General features: G+C 34.8%; 1 protein-coding gene across 1 annotated transcript; it reads right to left on the reverse strand.

Moving 5' to 3' along the window:
• Nucleotides 1–15: 15 nt before the first annotated feature.
• LOC106878309 (sorbitol dehydrogenase) lies at nt 16–12873 on the reverse strand. The gene is made up of 9 exons (XM_014927497.3): nt 12719–12873; nt 7891–7924; nt 6925–7089; nt 6157–6316; nt 5373–5491; nt 4447–4512; nt 3527–3702; nt 2744–2865; nt 16–1907 (listed from the first exon to the last, which is right to left on the reverse strand). The coding sequence occupies exons 1-9, from the start codon at nt 12767–12769 to the stop codon at nt 1754–1756; spliced, it is 1047 nt and encodes a 348-aa protein (XP_014782983.1). The 5' UTR covers nt 12770–12873; the 3' UTR covers nt 16–1753.
• Nucleotides 12874–14368: the final 1495 nt, after the last annotated feature.

Below are 14368 nucleotides of genomic sequence, written 5' to 3' on the forward strand. Positions count from 1 at the left end.
AAACAAACAAAAAACTGTTAAATAAAATAAAAACATTTAATCAAGTGTTGCCATGTTTATTCACATTTCAAGTCTCAAAACAAAGAAGGAATTTTAATTCGAAAACAACCAATATTTCTTGGACATTTTTCTTTCTTTGGAAGAACTGACTGAAAGTTTTTGGTTTTTTTAATATTCTAAACACATAATAAACAAAACAGAAACACTCAAAATGAAACCCAAACCAAGAGGAAGTGGTGGCTGTTATGCTTTTACAATGACTAAGTTCTAAAACCCTAATGTTATGAGGGGAGGGGGAAATTAAAAAATATTAAAATTCTAAAACAGCAAAAAAAACAAAAAAATGGACAAATTACATTTTTAAGGCAAGTAAAAATTTGGGTTTTGGTTGAGCAGAAAGCTTACAAATTTTACATAGGATGAGACTGGAATGAGATTTGGGTGTTTTTCAACGAACATTAGTGGCACAAACAGACTGAAATTTATTCAATTGGGAACAGAAACCCAACTTGCCAGACAGTCCACACTAGAATTAGAGCTTGCCTAAAACCTAATTCTTAATTCCATACTTTCAATAAGATGTCAGTTCTTCATGATAAAAATATTTAGCTTGAAAAATACGTTTCTGTTGTTGCTTTTTTTTAATAATTTCAATTTTTTTGCTTTAGTTCTGATCATCACTTAATTAATTAGTTGTGTATCCTTCTTTGAATAACAATTTTTCCAAAAACAAGAACATGATTAACCCAACACTTCAAATGAGACAAATGGCAACAATCCCCCCACCCCAGGTAGCCCTCCCCTCCCCTCAACCCATTTCAAATATTCTTGTCTTATTGTAAGTCTGTCTTTCAAAGTAGATGACAGTCTTAGGTGTGGTTTGACTCTTTCACCTCCTTTGAGACACAAACATAAACAAGAAATTATAACAAAAATATTTATGGAAATGATTATAACATTATAACATTGTTTTTCATTTGTCATTTTTCTTTTAAAAAGATTTTTAAAAATAAATTTTCATTTCAAATTTTGATTTAAATAGTTAATTAAAACATTTTTTTTTAATAAAATTAATAAATCGATGTCTTATTTAATCACATGGGAGAACAAGATTGTGTAATAAAAGGGAGAAAAAACCCCAACAAAAGTTGATTTTCATCTGCGACTTGTAATTGACTCAGAGATATGGCAGTGTCGGAGAATTGAACTCCTTCAGCTTTATACTGTTTCTACCACATCGTCATTGTGTAAGAAAATGTTAGTAAAACATACTTTTCATGAACAAAGAAAAAAAAACAACAAAAAATTTTCTAAATAAATAGGTATATATCAAATTTCACCCAAATTAATAATTATATATATATATATATATATATATATAGAGAGAGAGAGAGATAGATAGATACATACACACATATATATGTTGTATGTATATATGTAGGTATAGATTATATAATCATATTATGTATATGATAAAAATTATCATAAATCTCTCCGCAAATAAAGTGGGATTTTCCCTTATATCTTTCTTTTTCTAAAATCCTTAGATATGAGAATGAAGACAGACAACCATGCCATTACCATTTCCTCTAATACAAGGAAATAAAAGGTAATTGGTTTAAAATTTATTCAGTGGAAATTCTTTCGAGTTTGTTGGTTAAAAAGATGGAGAAATAATAATTGATTTTATAAAATTAAAGGGGCTAAAAAATACACAACCCCAAACAAAAATAAATCAGTAAAAGAACTGTCCCTAACCACATTTAATCATAATCTTCACTGCACCATCTTTCATGGTGCGAGCATGTTCAAAAGCTTTCTGACTCTCTTCCAATTTGTATCTATGTGTAATTAAAGGTTTGACATTCACCTGGCCAGAAGCTATCATTGACAAGGCAATTGGGTAACTATAAAAAAGAAAGAAAAAAAAAGGCTGTTTAAAGAGACGATCAATGTTACAGCTGCGATAACAACAACAACGTTTAATAAAAGGAGAAAGTTACAAATTTAATTAAACAGGTGATTATTATTGACACTGGTATTAGACAGGTAGAACCCAAAAGGATGAAATGTAAAGTGAACCTTGGTGGGATTTGAAACCATAATTTAAAAGAACATAATCTATGGAGGAGTTGATTTTAATGATTCCAGTCATATATTAGAAACCCAGGAAGATAAACTGCAAAGTTTACTCTGGCAGGATTTGAACTCGGAAGGTAAACTTTCACATGTATAAACATCTCAAGGTATTTGGTTTGGTGTTTTACTGCTTCTGTAACATCATACCATTGATAACTTTGAATTAGAAGTTCTAATACAGACATAAGATCACAAATGGTGGAGAAGAAGACAAGAAATGATATTTCGTTTAATATATAAGTGGTTGGCGTTAGGAAGGGCATCCAGCTGTAGAAACTCTGCCAAATTAGATTGGAGCCTGGTGTAGCCATCCGGTTGCACCAGTCCTCAGTCAAATCGTCCAACCCATGCTAGCATGGAAAGTGGACGTTAAACGATGATGGTGATGATGATATGAGTGATATTTATTTTGTCAATCCTGGGAAGATGAAAGCTGAAATCAACAGTAAGAGGACTTGATCTCAACTCAGAACATACAGAGACAATAAATAAATACTGCAAGCTATAAGGGAAACTCTTATGTTATAGTTCTACATATTTTAACTGAATAACTTCTGACGGAAGATTATTTGCTAAAATCACTTCTCACAGTGCCAATACTTACCAGTTTGCATATCTGAAAATCCCCCTTATGTCTACTTCGCGGACTGCAGCATTCAACAATGGAACTGTAACTTCATCAGGTTGCATGCCAACCATCACAACACATCCGCCACTGGCTGTTGCCTGACAAGAAACAACAATAAAAGACGGACGTCCACAGATCAATATTTAAAAAGCAAAACATGGACTGAAAGAATTCTGATCAAGCAGCCAAGATCATCTGATAAACATTATGAACATTTACTATTTTGCATCAAGAATGAAGAACCTCATTAACATTAAGGGCAAATTGGCAAGAACATCGTTACTTGTAGCATTGACGTCTCTGCTGAGAAAAATAATTCTTTATTTATAATTTGTATTAATTTATTGTTTTAGTAACGACACTTAAAGCATTTTGATGAATATTTAGAGAGTTTGTCAGTGGCTGGTTTGAAACTGGAAGGCAAAGGTGCTCTCTCTTGAATCTCTTCAAACTTGATTTACTAGAAATAGCAGACAAATCACCCTCAAGTAACACCTTAACTTCAAATAAAGTAAAGCACATATTAGATAATGTAGTCCTAGATTCATTATGTCAAAAAAAAAATGATAAAAAGAGAGACACAAAATGGAGGATACAGTCAGAAAATAAAGCAAATGTTATTGAAGAAAAAGAAAAGGAGAATATATATATATATATATATATATATATATATATTACAAACACACACATATATATATATATATATATATATATATATATATATGAATCAGAGAGAGAGAGGGAATTACAGTAACCTACCAAAATAGATGTTTTTAAACCAGCAGGGTTCCCACTGCATTCAAGTGAAATATCAGGACTTTTCCCCAAGAGGTTTTCAATCTGAGAAGCAAGTTCTTTGGAAGTACCTGCTCTCACAGAGAGAACATGGTCAGCCCCTATCTTTTTGGCAAATTCCAGGCGCTGGCTGTCAACATCTGTGAAGAAACAAAGATACAGAATGAGATTGTGTGTGTGTGTTGACATACATTAATGTTATTGATGTATGTAGCTGTTTCATCGAGTTTCTTCTCAGTTAAATACCACCATGACCGATATCCAAACTACAGTGGAGAAGGTTGACCACTGGATTTGGTTAAAGAGAGACGATGAGCAATGGTCAGAAGAATATTGAGCCTTATCTGATAACCAGTTGATCTAGCAAGCGGGGCCTCATATCAATGAGATGAGGGCAGTGTGCAATGATGCTGTTGAGAGGTATTCATCTCTCCTGATGATCCCATACCCTTGCTAGCTTCCAATATGTGGAGCTTTTGACTGGTAGCACTTGCATATATAAGTTGTTTGCAAAACATGAGAATACAACAGGTTCACCAGTTTGAGATGGTTGCAATGTATTAACACAGGCAAGAGTGTATCTTGTTGATTTATGGTAACAGAAAAATGGTTGTTGGTTCCACTGACCAGACTTTCACATGTTTATGTAAATGTATAATAATGAACGTATAAGACAAAACCATAACAATTTACTTCAGTGACACACAAAGAAATGTGATAGTTGCAAATAGCCAACTTGGTGCCAATTAATAAATGTAGCAGAGTCAATAGGAATTACAAGACCAGGAAGAATTTGGTGCTGAGCTTTGAACTATTTCAGAAATCCATTACACCTGGGTTGAAATTTACAAAGAGAGTCAAGCATTATTTCCTTTGTAACTTACCTGTCATGCACACTTTAGCTGCTCCCATTGCTTTTGCAGTGAGAAAACAACAAAGTCCAATGGGACCTGAAATAGACAACAAGTTCATGTGAAAGACTACGGAGATAAACATTCTGAAGGGAATGTCTGATGAGAAAATTACCTGTGATGCAAGCCTGTTAACTACACTGCTATGCCTGCATTCATTTATGTTTGAATCTCATGTGTGGGGACTGCTACAACTCAACACATTTTCGTTTCATTCTCTCTTTGTTTATTTCTTCTTATTCCTCTCAGCTGAAGAGCATAGACTCGAGATGTAAAAGACTTTTACATTTTTCCCAAGCATCAAACTAATACACTTGCTTGTTGTTCATACACCTGTCTTTGTCTTTTGTTTTTCTATAAATTTCAACTATATATATATATATATATATATATATATATATATATATATATGCACATGGTATCTTATGTAGAGTAGCTTTAAATTGTGTGATGGTTATTGTATTATTGTAAATATCTTATACAAAGTGAACATCTACAGCAGCAACCTCATCATTCTGGGGCCTTGAAAGCTATGAGCATTGCCTCTTTTCCTTGAACTAATCAGTTTAGCAAAAGACAAAAGTTAATAGCTTTAAATAGTTACTAGAACAAATGGTCTAACAAGTATTATTAGGAGTGTAAATATTAATTTTAGTATTGAGAAAATGGGGAGCAGCAAGTTGAGCAGAAAAGTAGAGCATTGGAATTAATTTTATCTTGCATTTTGCAAAGACTGTTAAAATAGCTGTAATATACTAGGGATGATAATCAGCTGTAATATGAGCCCTGTATAAATTGGTCTTATTTCAAGTGGAAACAAATCTATACTAGTGCATGTCAGTAGTATAGTCACATAAGTAATATATTAGTACATATACATGCATAAATAATATACACACCTGCTCCAGAAATTAAAACAGTTGAATTGATGCTAACTCCAGCCCTTCGACAAGCATGGACTCCAACAGAAAGTGGCTCCAGTAGGGCTCCGTCTTCTGTACTTACATTGTCAGGTAGCCTAAAGTAAATCACAGACAAGGATTAAGTTTAACTGGCTTCGATTGTTCTTTGTGATGAATTTCAAATAAAAAATATTTACAGAGTGCCTGTAGAGAGCCAATGTGAAATAATAGAAAGTAGAAGAAATTGAAAACGCAAATCCTAGGCAGTCAACCAAATTCCTGAACGTGTCAATGAAGATATTCAATCAATGTAATTGAATCATATATATTTGTATAGATCAACATAAATCATGCATGTATAGGCGTAAAGATTCTCCAGCCCATGACATTTGCAGGGATGAGGAGGGAAAGGGTGAGATGGTGTTTAGTTTAAATGGGATTCCAGAATATCGTTATTTTGTGAGGGATTATATTGTGTAGAATGTTTAGTGTGAGGTATGGGGACAGTTTTTAGCAGCTGGAAAACTCAGGGAGGGTGATGCTTATGAGAGTGATAATGATTATGAACTACAGGTAGGCTTGAGGCTACCAATCAAAGAGAGGGATAAGAGAAATGCTCACCTGTGGAGATGAGGTGTGGCCCCACTTTAACATTAAATTACTACTGATTAGATGCTGCCCCCTTACATCAGAGATCCCTGATAGATTATGATTACTGTGTAACTGAACTTTTTATGCAAATATATGTAAATTAGTCGTGAAAAAGAAAGTGCTTACTTACTTGTAACAAAAATCTGCAGCATGACAATAGAACCTGGCAAGGGTACCATGAACAGGGGGGGTCGCACAGAACCGCATCTTTCGACAAAGGTTGTAATGCCCCTCTTTACAGTAGTTGCATAATCGGCATGGTACACCAGGTTCCACGGCTACACGGTCACCTACCACCAACACAAAAATCATCATCATCATCAGTATGAATTATGTTAATTACAGTTATTATTATCATTAACATAATCTCAATCACATGCATCATTATCGTAATAATGTTGATCCCTTGTAACAACTACCTCCCATGCATCATGATGACCTTTTTTCCACCACAGTCATCACCAATGTAATTCCAGTTATATACAACAGTATCACCATCCTTTTGCCATTGCTTTTACACTGGCCACAATCACCACCAGTTATCTGCATCTTTATTTTCCCTAACATCACTGTCAATCAATGCTTTGTCACCATCCAATCATAACTTTCATTTTCCCACCACCTTTCCGCCACACTGTCAGCCGGAGCCAGCTGAGCCCAGGACTTGTGTCAGGTAGGGTTGTTAAACAACAACAATAATCACAGAAAATCAGAGGTTCTACTCTGACTTTTACAGACAAGAAATTTGAGAAAATAATAGTAGCACTAAAAACAAAATTCCTCTCTTTCACGGGAATATGGAAATAGGGAGACACAGAGGGACCCTGGTTCCTATCACCACACCTCATAACATTCCACAGCTTAATGTCACCATTTGTTCACTGTCCACATGACTTACCAACTGATAAACTAGTTACGCCCTCGCCCAGCTTAGTGACCACTCCACTGGCTTCATGACCTAAGACCATTGGAGAAGTGAGGATGAAGTCGCCAATACAACCATGAGTCCAGTAATGGACATCAGATCCGCAAATGCCTACATCCTGCATAGATAATTGAACTTCTGCAAACAAAAGAAAAAAGAAAAGACATTTTAATGCACAAATAATGATAACAGAATATACATACATACACACAATATATATTACATTTATTTGACAAAGACATTTTTCTAAGCAAAAGAACTACTCTAATAGGCCTAAACCTGTTTTCCATTTGCCCTTGATACGTTGCCCTTATGGCAAATAAATGAAATGATTATTACCTTTCAGAATCTCTTCTGGTTCTTTACATTCTGAACATAGGGTCAGATAAATAATTACCTGTTCCCTATAATCCTATCAATTTGTCCCCTTATGTCAATGTTAGAAAATATTATGTATAACAAAAGCCCTGGGACTATTTTGACTTTACAACATTAAACTTAATAAGAAACTAACATCATAATCTCTTTGTCTAGCTTCCTTTATCCTTTAGAAACCAAAATGCTTAAGGCTGTCCTTGGTTCTATCATACAAACTTGTTCTAAAATGTTCTAAATTAAAGTCTTTTGACAAAATTTCATGTTAATTTATATTCCAAGTATCAGTTTAATAATGACAGAGTCATTTTATTAAATTCTTCACTATTTTTAGGATTAATTGAAACAGAAGCACTGCATTTCAAAAGAAATATGTTAACAAAAAGCTTAAAAGTCAAACTGCCCTATAAATCATTATTATTATTATTGTCTATTGACTTTCTATACTTCCAGCTATTGTCTCAGACAAAGTAGTTGAAACAGAAGGGAAGGTCTTTGGTGAAGGTTATAAAACAAAGAGAAAGACAAGGAGAGATCTTTAGGAATATAAAGACTTCTTGTTACCTCCAATGCCTGGCTCTGGGATGGGCCGACATTCCTGCAAAAGAAAAACAACAAGCATTGGAAGAGAATACCAGGAAAAGAACAATCACAGTTGTTATGTAAATATCACAGTGTATCATATTTGAGAGACTTTAACATGTCTGGTCCTTGACATTTAATATTGTTGACAATTCTGTGTGGCTTTAGATTGTCAGAGCATTCACAGAGCGGGGCAAAAAGAGTTTGTTTCATCATTGGGTATGTGCATACATACACACACACACACATATATATATATATATATATATATATATACATATATATATATACATATATATATATATACATATATATTTATATAAGTAGAAAGAGAAAAGGGAAATGAAGAAAGTTTCCCTTAAACTGAGTAGGAGTACTGTAGAAAGAGAGAGAGAGAGGTGGCTTTATGCTAGGAGTTGTGAGAGTTGAAGTATGAAAGGAGGGACAGGAACAGGTTTCTTGCAGTAGAGGAGTTACAAGGCTACTCAAATTACAAAAGGGTGGGAGTAACTGGGGTAGACCTGGTGGTTAGAAGGTGTTAGAATGTGCCCTCAAGGCACAAAAAGGTGAAGAGAAGAGAGTGAGTGGGTATAGGTAGTAAGAGTGTGTGGGGAAAGTGAGAGATAGAGATGGGGGTAGAGAATGTAGTGTGAATGGTGAAGGGGTAGAAATGATTTCTCAATCACAGCCCAGAAGAGATGTCCTACATCTTAGCTCAGAGAAACATATGTCAATAGGGCCTCTGAGTAATCAGTTAATCTTCCAGTAATAGCTGCCAAATCTTCCTCAAAATCTTTAAAAACATGGCAGAATATATTGAATAATGCAGTCTGAGATACTGTCCTGAATAAATAAAAACATGATGGACATAACTGGAATGTCTGTGCATAAAGGTCAGCATGACCGCTGCTGACCTAGGGCTACATAATGACAGTACACAGCTTAATAGTTGTTTCTTTTGTCAATGACGATTTCAACTTTGGCTGTTATCTTTTTGTGTTGACGACATTAAATAGCAGTCAAGTGTAATCAGATCAATCTAACAACTATAAACGCTCACAATCATCGTTTGACTTTGTGCCAGAGTTAGAAAGTAATAATGGTTTCGAACATTGGCACAAGACCAGCAGTATCGGGGGGTGGGGGTGGGGGTGCTAAGTTGATTAAATCAACCCCAGTGCTCAACTGGTACTTATTTTCTCGACCCTGGTGGCATTTGAACTCAGAACGTAAAGAGAGGTGAAATGCTGCTGCTCATTTTACCCAGCATGCTAACGATTCTGCCAGCTCAATGCTTGCAGTTATCAAATAATAATAATTTCCACCATTTGCAACAAAGTTACATATTGGGAGGCAGACTATAGTCTATAGCATGGGTACTAAGGCTTAAATTTGGGCAAGAGTATAGGGAATAGTCGATAATATGAACCCTAATAGTTTACAAATCTTTTTATTTATTTTAATGATAAATTAATGAAAAGTAAATTTGATCTCCACAAGATTTGAACTCAAAACTTAACTATCAAAAGACAGCTTTATCACTCCACCACATCTTTCTTGTTCAGTTGTAACACCAATGAAAGAATTCACTGACTTTGGTTTTCATCCTTTTGGGAGTCGATCATTTATTAAAAAAACAGAAATACTGGGACGATATAATCGGCTGACCCACTACAACCCATAAAAATAAAAAATAACCGTGCAAGAAATCATTTCTGATTTCTCTCTTTGATATGAATCTATAAATGATATTCAGAAACTAACCACAAAGTCGATATTAATCCCGACTTGAGTACGAGCCGTGATTAGAAAACTTTGTCGTGGTTACATTTATCCTTCCAGTGGAATCGTTGACACGATGAAGAAATGGGGGAGGAGCATTATAGAAAGATGTCGTAAAACGACACGAAGACGATAAATATCAACATTTGATGGATTTTATAGAGGAAAAACTGGAGTTTACGTTAGAAGAAGTGGGTTTGTAAAGTTTATGGATCTATTTTAAAACGGGGGCACCAGTATTTTCTTAACGAAACACTTATTCTGTTCTATAACACAAAATAGATAAGTATACGAAGTTTGAAAGTCTTTCCGTACCAAAAAACACTACATAAAACATAAATGAAAACTGGCGCCCCCGTTTTAAAATAGATCCCAGAAAAATATTTTTGTATTCGAATTTATTTCATGTAAAAAATTGTCTTATTTCGATAATTTCAACCAATCACTGGCGTCTATTCAGTTGAAAACAGTTAGCGCTGTAACGGTGTATATCGTATTAATCCCCTAACCCTAACTAGACTGTTAACCGTAACCCTAACCCTAACTCGAGAATCCGAACTCTGAAATTGTTACACACATAGATATGCACAGCGTAATTTATTATATAAACAATATATGCGTATAAATTACGATTAAACCGGATGAAATATGTCACAGGGAATAACATTTTAATGACCGCCCAGCAGTAACTCTATTCAGCTGAATAGACGTCAGTGATTGGTTGAAATTACAGAAATACGACAACTTTAACATGGAATAACTTGCGAAGTCCTTTTTTTTTTGTTAAGAAGACTAAGAGTAAAAGATGTTTTATATGACACATTCTACCAGTGTCCCAAGTTCCAAAGTGTTTCGTTAGTGTTTCGTTAAGAAAATATTGGCGCCCCCGTTTTAAAATAGATCCAAGTTTATTAAATGGGGGCTACAATCGACGATCGAAACGAGATCGATGAACACTTGTCCCGTGTTACGAAGCTCTCTTCACCTTCCCCACCAACACTAGAAGACGCCTGAATAACGTGGGAATACGAACTACTTAGTTAATCTTATCTCTGTATATCATAACCAGAACAACCCAGTTATAACAGGTCTTATCAAACGGGAGAGTCACCCTATACCAGGGGTGAGAATCTTGTTATTACTAGGGCGGCGGGGTGTAATGTAACATAAGAAACTATGGGACGAATTTGTGCTGAGAAAAAAAAATGAATCTTTAATTAGAAACACATAGAACTTACTGCGAATTTTATAATCAAATTCGTTTCGGATTTGTGGTTTAAAACGACTTTTAAAAATGCTTTTAGAGATTTTGCGAAGGGGGCAGTTTCGCATCTGAATGCAAACGAAAGTAGCACATGAACGAGTCGTTGATCCCAACCACTCTTTTATGCAGAAATAACAGCCAAATCTCTATTATATGAGTACCTACTTTTGAATATAGACCTATTTTATAAGAAATAACTTGGGAGTGCGTCAATTGTTAATTAAAAAAAAAAATAACAAAACACGTATTTAGAACATGGGTCTTTTCGTTGACATGTAAACTTAAAAACTTTTTCCATGTTGAGAAGTTGGAACAAATGAACCATGATTGAATAGCTTTTAAAGACAAGATTGTAGTATCCAAACCTCTTTTATAAAATGCCAACCGGAATTGTTTTTAAAGTTTATTTTTGTGGATGGGGACTGGCACTCTTCCTTTTATTGAATATTAAATATCAAAACAGAAAAATAAGTAATATAATTGTTGAAATACTTTGTAAAACATTAATTGGATAGGTCTAATGACCTATTACATCAATATCATATTCTGAAAAAAAAAAAAAATTTAAGGGATCGTTTTATTTCAAACACACACAAAATGCTGTGTCGACATTTTCAAGATTACACAACAAAGTTCAAATAACAAAACAAAAAGAGGTAAAGACAGGGTCTCCAGTTCGCTCACACACCAAATAGAAACATTTCTTGTAGCGATCGATTTTCTTCTTTCAGGTTTCGTAAACAAAAACCAAAGTTGTTATGAACATTATCGAATTATATTTATTAATATGTATACATGTTATACGCAGTTGTTATCTACGCAGTATACATGCATGTACATATGCATACATTCACGGGTACCTATAAATACATACATGTATGCATATATATGTATAGATATGTTTATATACACAAGCATATATAGAAACATGCATATGTATGTATGCATACATATACGTATGGACATACGTCAGCTCTCCTGTACCCTGATATGCATCTATATATACAGGTAGATGTAAGTATGTACATACATGTACGTATATATGCATCTGCTCATTTATTATTTGTGTATATATATATATATATATATATATAAAGTGCTGGAACAAAACAGGGTTAGAGGGTTCAAATCGAGGTTAAACTCAGGATGTTCAAAGCATTTTTATTGCACCCCACCAAAAATTTTTGTGGGTGCAAACGCACTCCCCTGCACCTCATGTTCCCAAGCCTGTGAAATACATACATTTACATGCATCATGTACATAAATGCATACCAATACATACATACATACATACATACATACATGTGGGAGAACTTGGATTCATACGCTACAAATGATCACAACATCTGAGGCGATAAATATCTGCCGAACTTAAAAAGGTTAAATACTTGCCCGAAGGGTGACGAAAGCAAGACCCAAATTTTTAAAGGTTTACCCACGAACAGGTGATCCAACTCTAAAACGACATACATGCATGCAATATATATATATATATATATATATATATATATAAACATATATACATAATATTTTATTTGTTTATAATTTTGTTACGATGTTAATGTAAGAAGCAACCGATATTTCTTCGTTTAGCAACGACCCGACCTCCTTCATTGTACGAAAAACTTAAAAGGTTTAAAGATAACATAACATGCATCTATAAATTATAAAAGTTGCCAAAAGAAAAGAAATGCAAAATGGGGAGCAAAGAGAAATAAAATGGAAGACTAAATGAATAAATAGATAATGTAAATTGCACAGACCATCCTCAGATCGCCCTTAGAATGAAGAACAGTGGAGAGATTTTCGTCCATGGTGAAGGAGGGCGAAGTGAATCCAAACTAAAACAAACGAAGACAAGCGAGGCGGGGATAGTTAAGTGGTCGATCTAAAATTAGACTCGGAATCCTGAATGCTGAAACAAGAGTGACGCAACTTTAATAGTTAGTATATTAATAGTTATTATATTAATGGTTATTAGATCAATGTAATCATCATTATTATTATCGTGTTATTTAAAGTAATGTATAAATAATTAAATATCAACTTAATCATTTATTTATTGATGTCGGCTTTTTGTCAGTTTTGATGTTTATGAATAATTTCGTTCATTTTTATATTATTGTTATTGAGGTAGACTAGGGGGTTTTTTTTCAATTATTTGAAATAAAATTTATTTAATTTAGTAAAAAAATCTTCGATTTATTGGACGATTAATGTCTTGTAAATAAAAGTTGACAAACAGAAACCGGGGAGCCTGTCGTCCACACACGCGAGAGCCGCGCCTGCTGCACCCGAGTGCTTTCTGGTTTTACTTTTCGAATTTATCACCAACAAAATTGTTTCATTGGAATTTAGACATTATCGCCAAGGTATGCACATGTATATGCGTATATGTGCAAGTATATACATATGCGTATGTATTTCGGCATATATATATTATTTATATTATTATATGATTGAACGTCACGCATCCATTTCCAAGTAAGTTTAGTCTTGTATGTATGTTTGCTCGAGAACATAACGGATCAGTCTGTATGGGAATCGAAACAACGATCACGCGATCGCATGTGCAACACTCTAACCACAAGGCCACTGGCCCTCAGGGTTGCGCTGTGTTCTTGAGCAAGACACTTCATCTCACGTTGCTCTCCGATGATTTGACACCTGGTGTGGTGGCACATTGCATACCTGTACAAGTGACGTCGATTTGATGGAGCGCGTGAGCTAACATTTGATCACTGTTATCAAATCATCTGTGTGGGTTGTTCTGCAAGAAATTGCAGAACCCTCATCTGGGGTCTATGTCTGTCTGTCTGTCTGTTTGTATGTCTGTCTGTCTGCATGTATGTATGTATGTATGTATGTATGTATGTATGTATGTATGTATGTACGTTTTATGGTAAGCTTGCAGACGGGAAACGCTATCGGCGTAAACCTAAAAAAAAGGGTTTAAAGACGGCATAAGGACTACTATGAAGTTACTTGGAATGGTTCGGATCGAGTTGGATGGCGAACAAAGGTGTGGAGTGGAGTAAAAGCATTTGAAGAGGCCAGGATAACGCAAGTAGGACGCAAAAGAGATCCAAGGAAGAATGTAACGATCGAGAAGGTGAATGACAATGACCTTTTTGTGTGCACAGTTTGTGACAGACCATGCCTTTCTTTGGCTGGCCTCAAATCCCATCTGCGAACCCATGGAAAACGAACCTCCACCAACTATTCTGACTTTATGTCTGTGCACACCTTTCATTGCAATGTATGCCAGAAGGTACACTGGCAAGTGACAAGTAATAAAATCTCAGACATAGCCTGTTTCATCTTCTCCGACTGGATGGCCACATCCGGAGTGGAGTGGTTACATTTTGAGGAACGAACGGAAGAATGCAATATAAAATTAGCCATCGAAGGGA

Source organism: Octopus bimaculoides, chromosome 23 (assembly GCF_046866305.1).
Source record: "Octopus bimaculoides isolate indiv1 chromosome 23, ASM4686630v1, whole genome shotgun sequence".
In the NCBI taxonomy this organism is placed as follows: domain Eukaryota; kingdom Metazoa; phylum Mollusca; class Cephalopoda; order Octopoda; family Octopodidae; genus Octopus; species Octopus bimaculoides.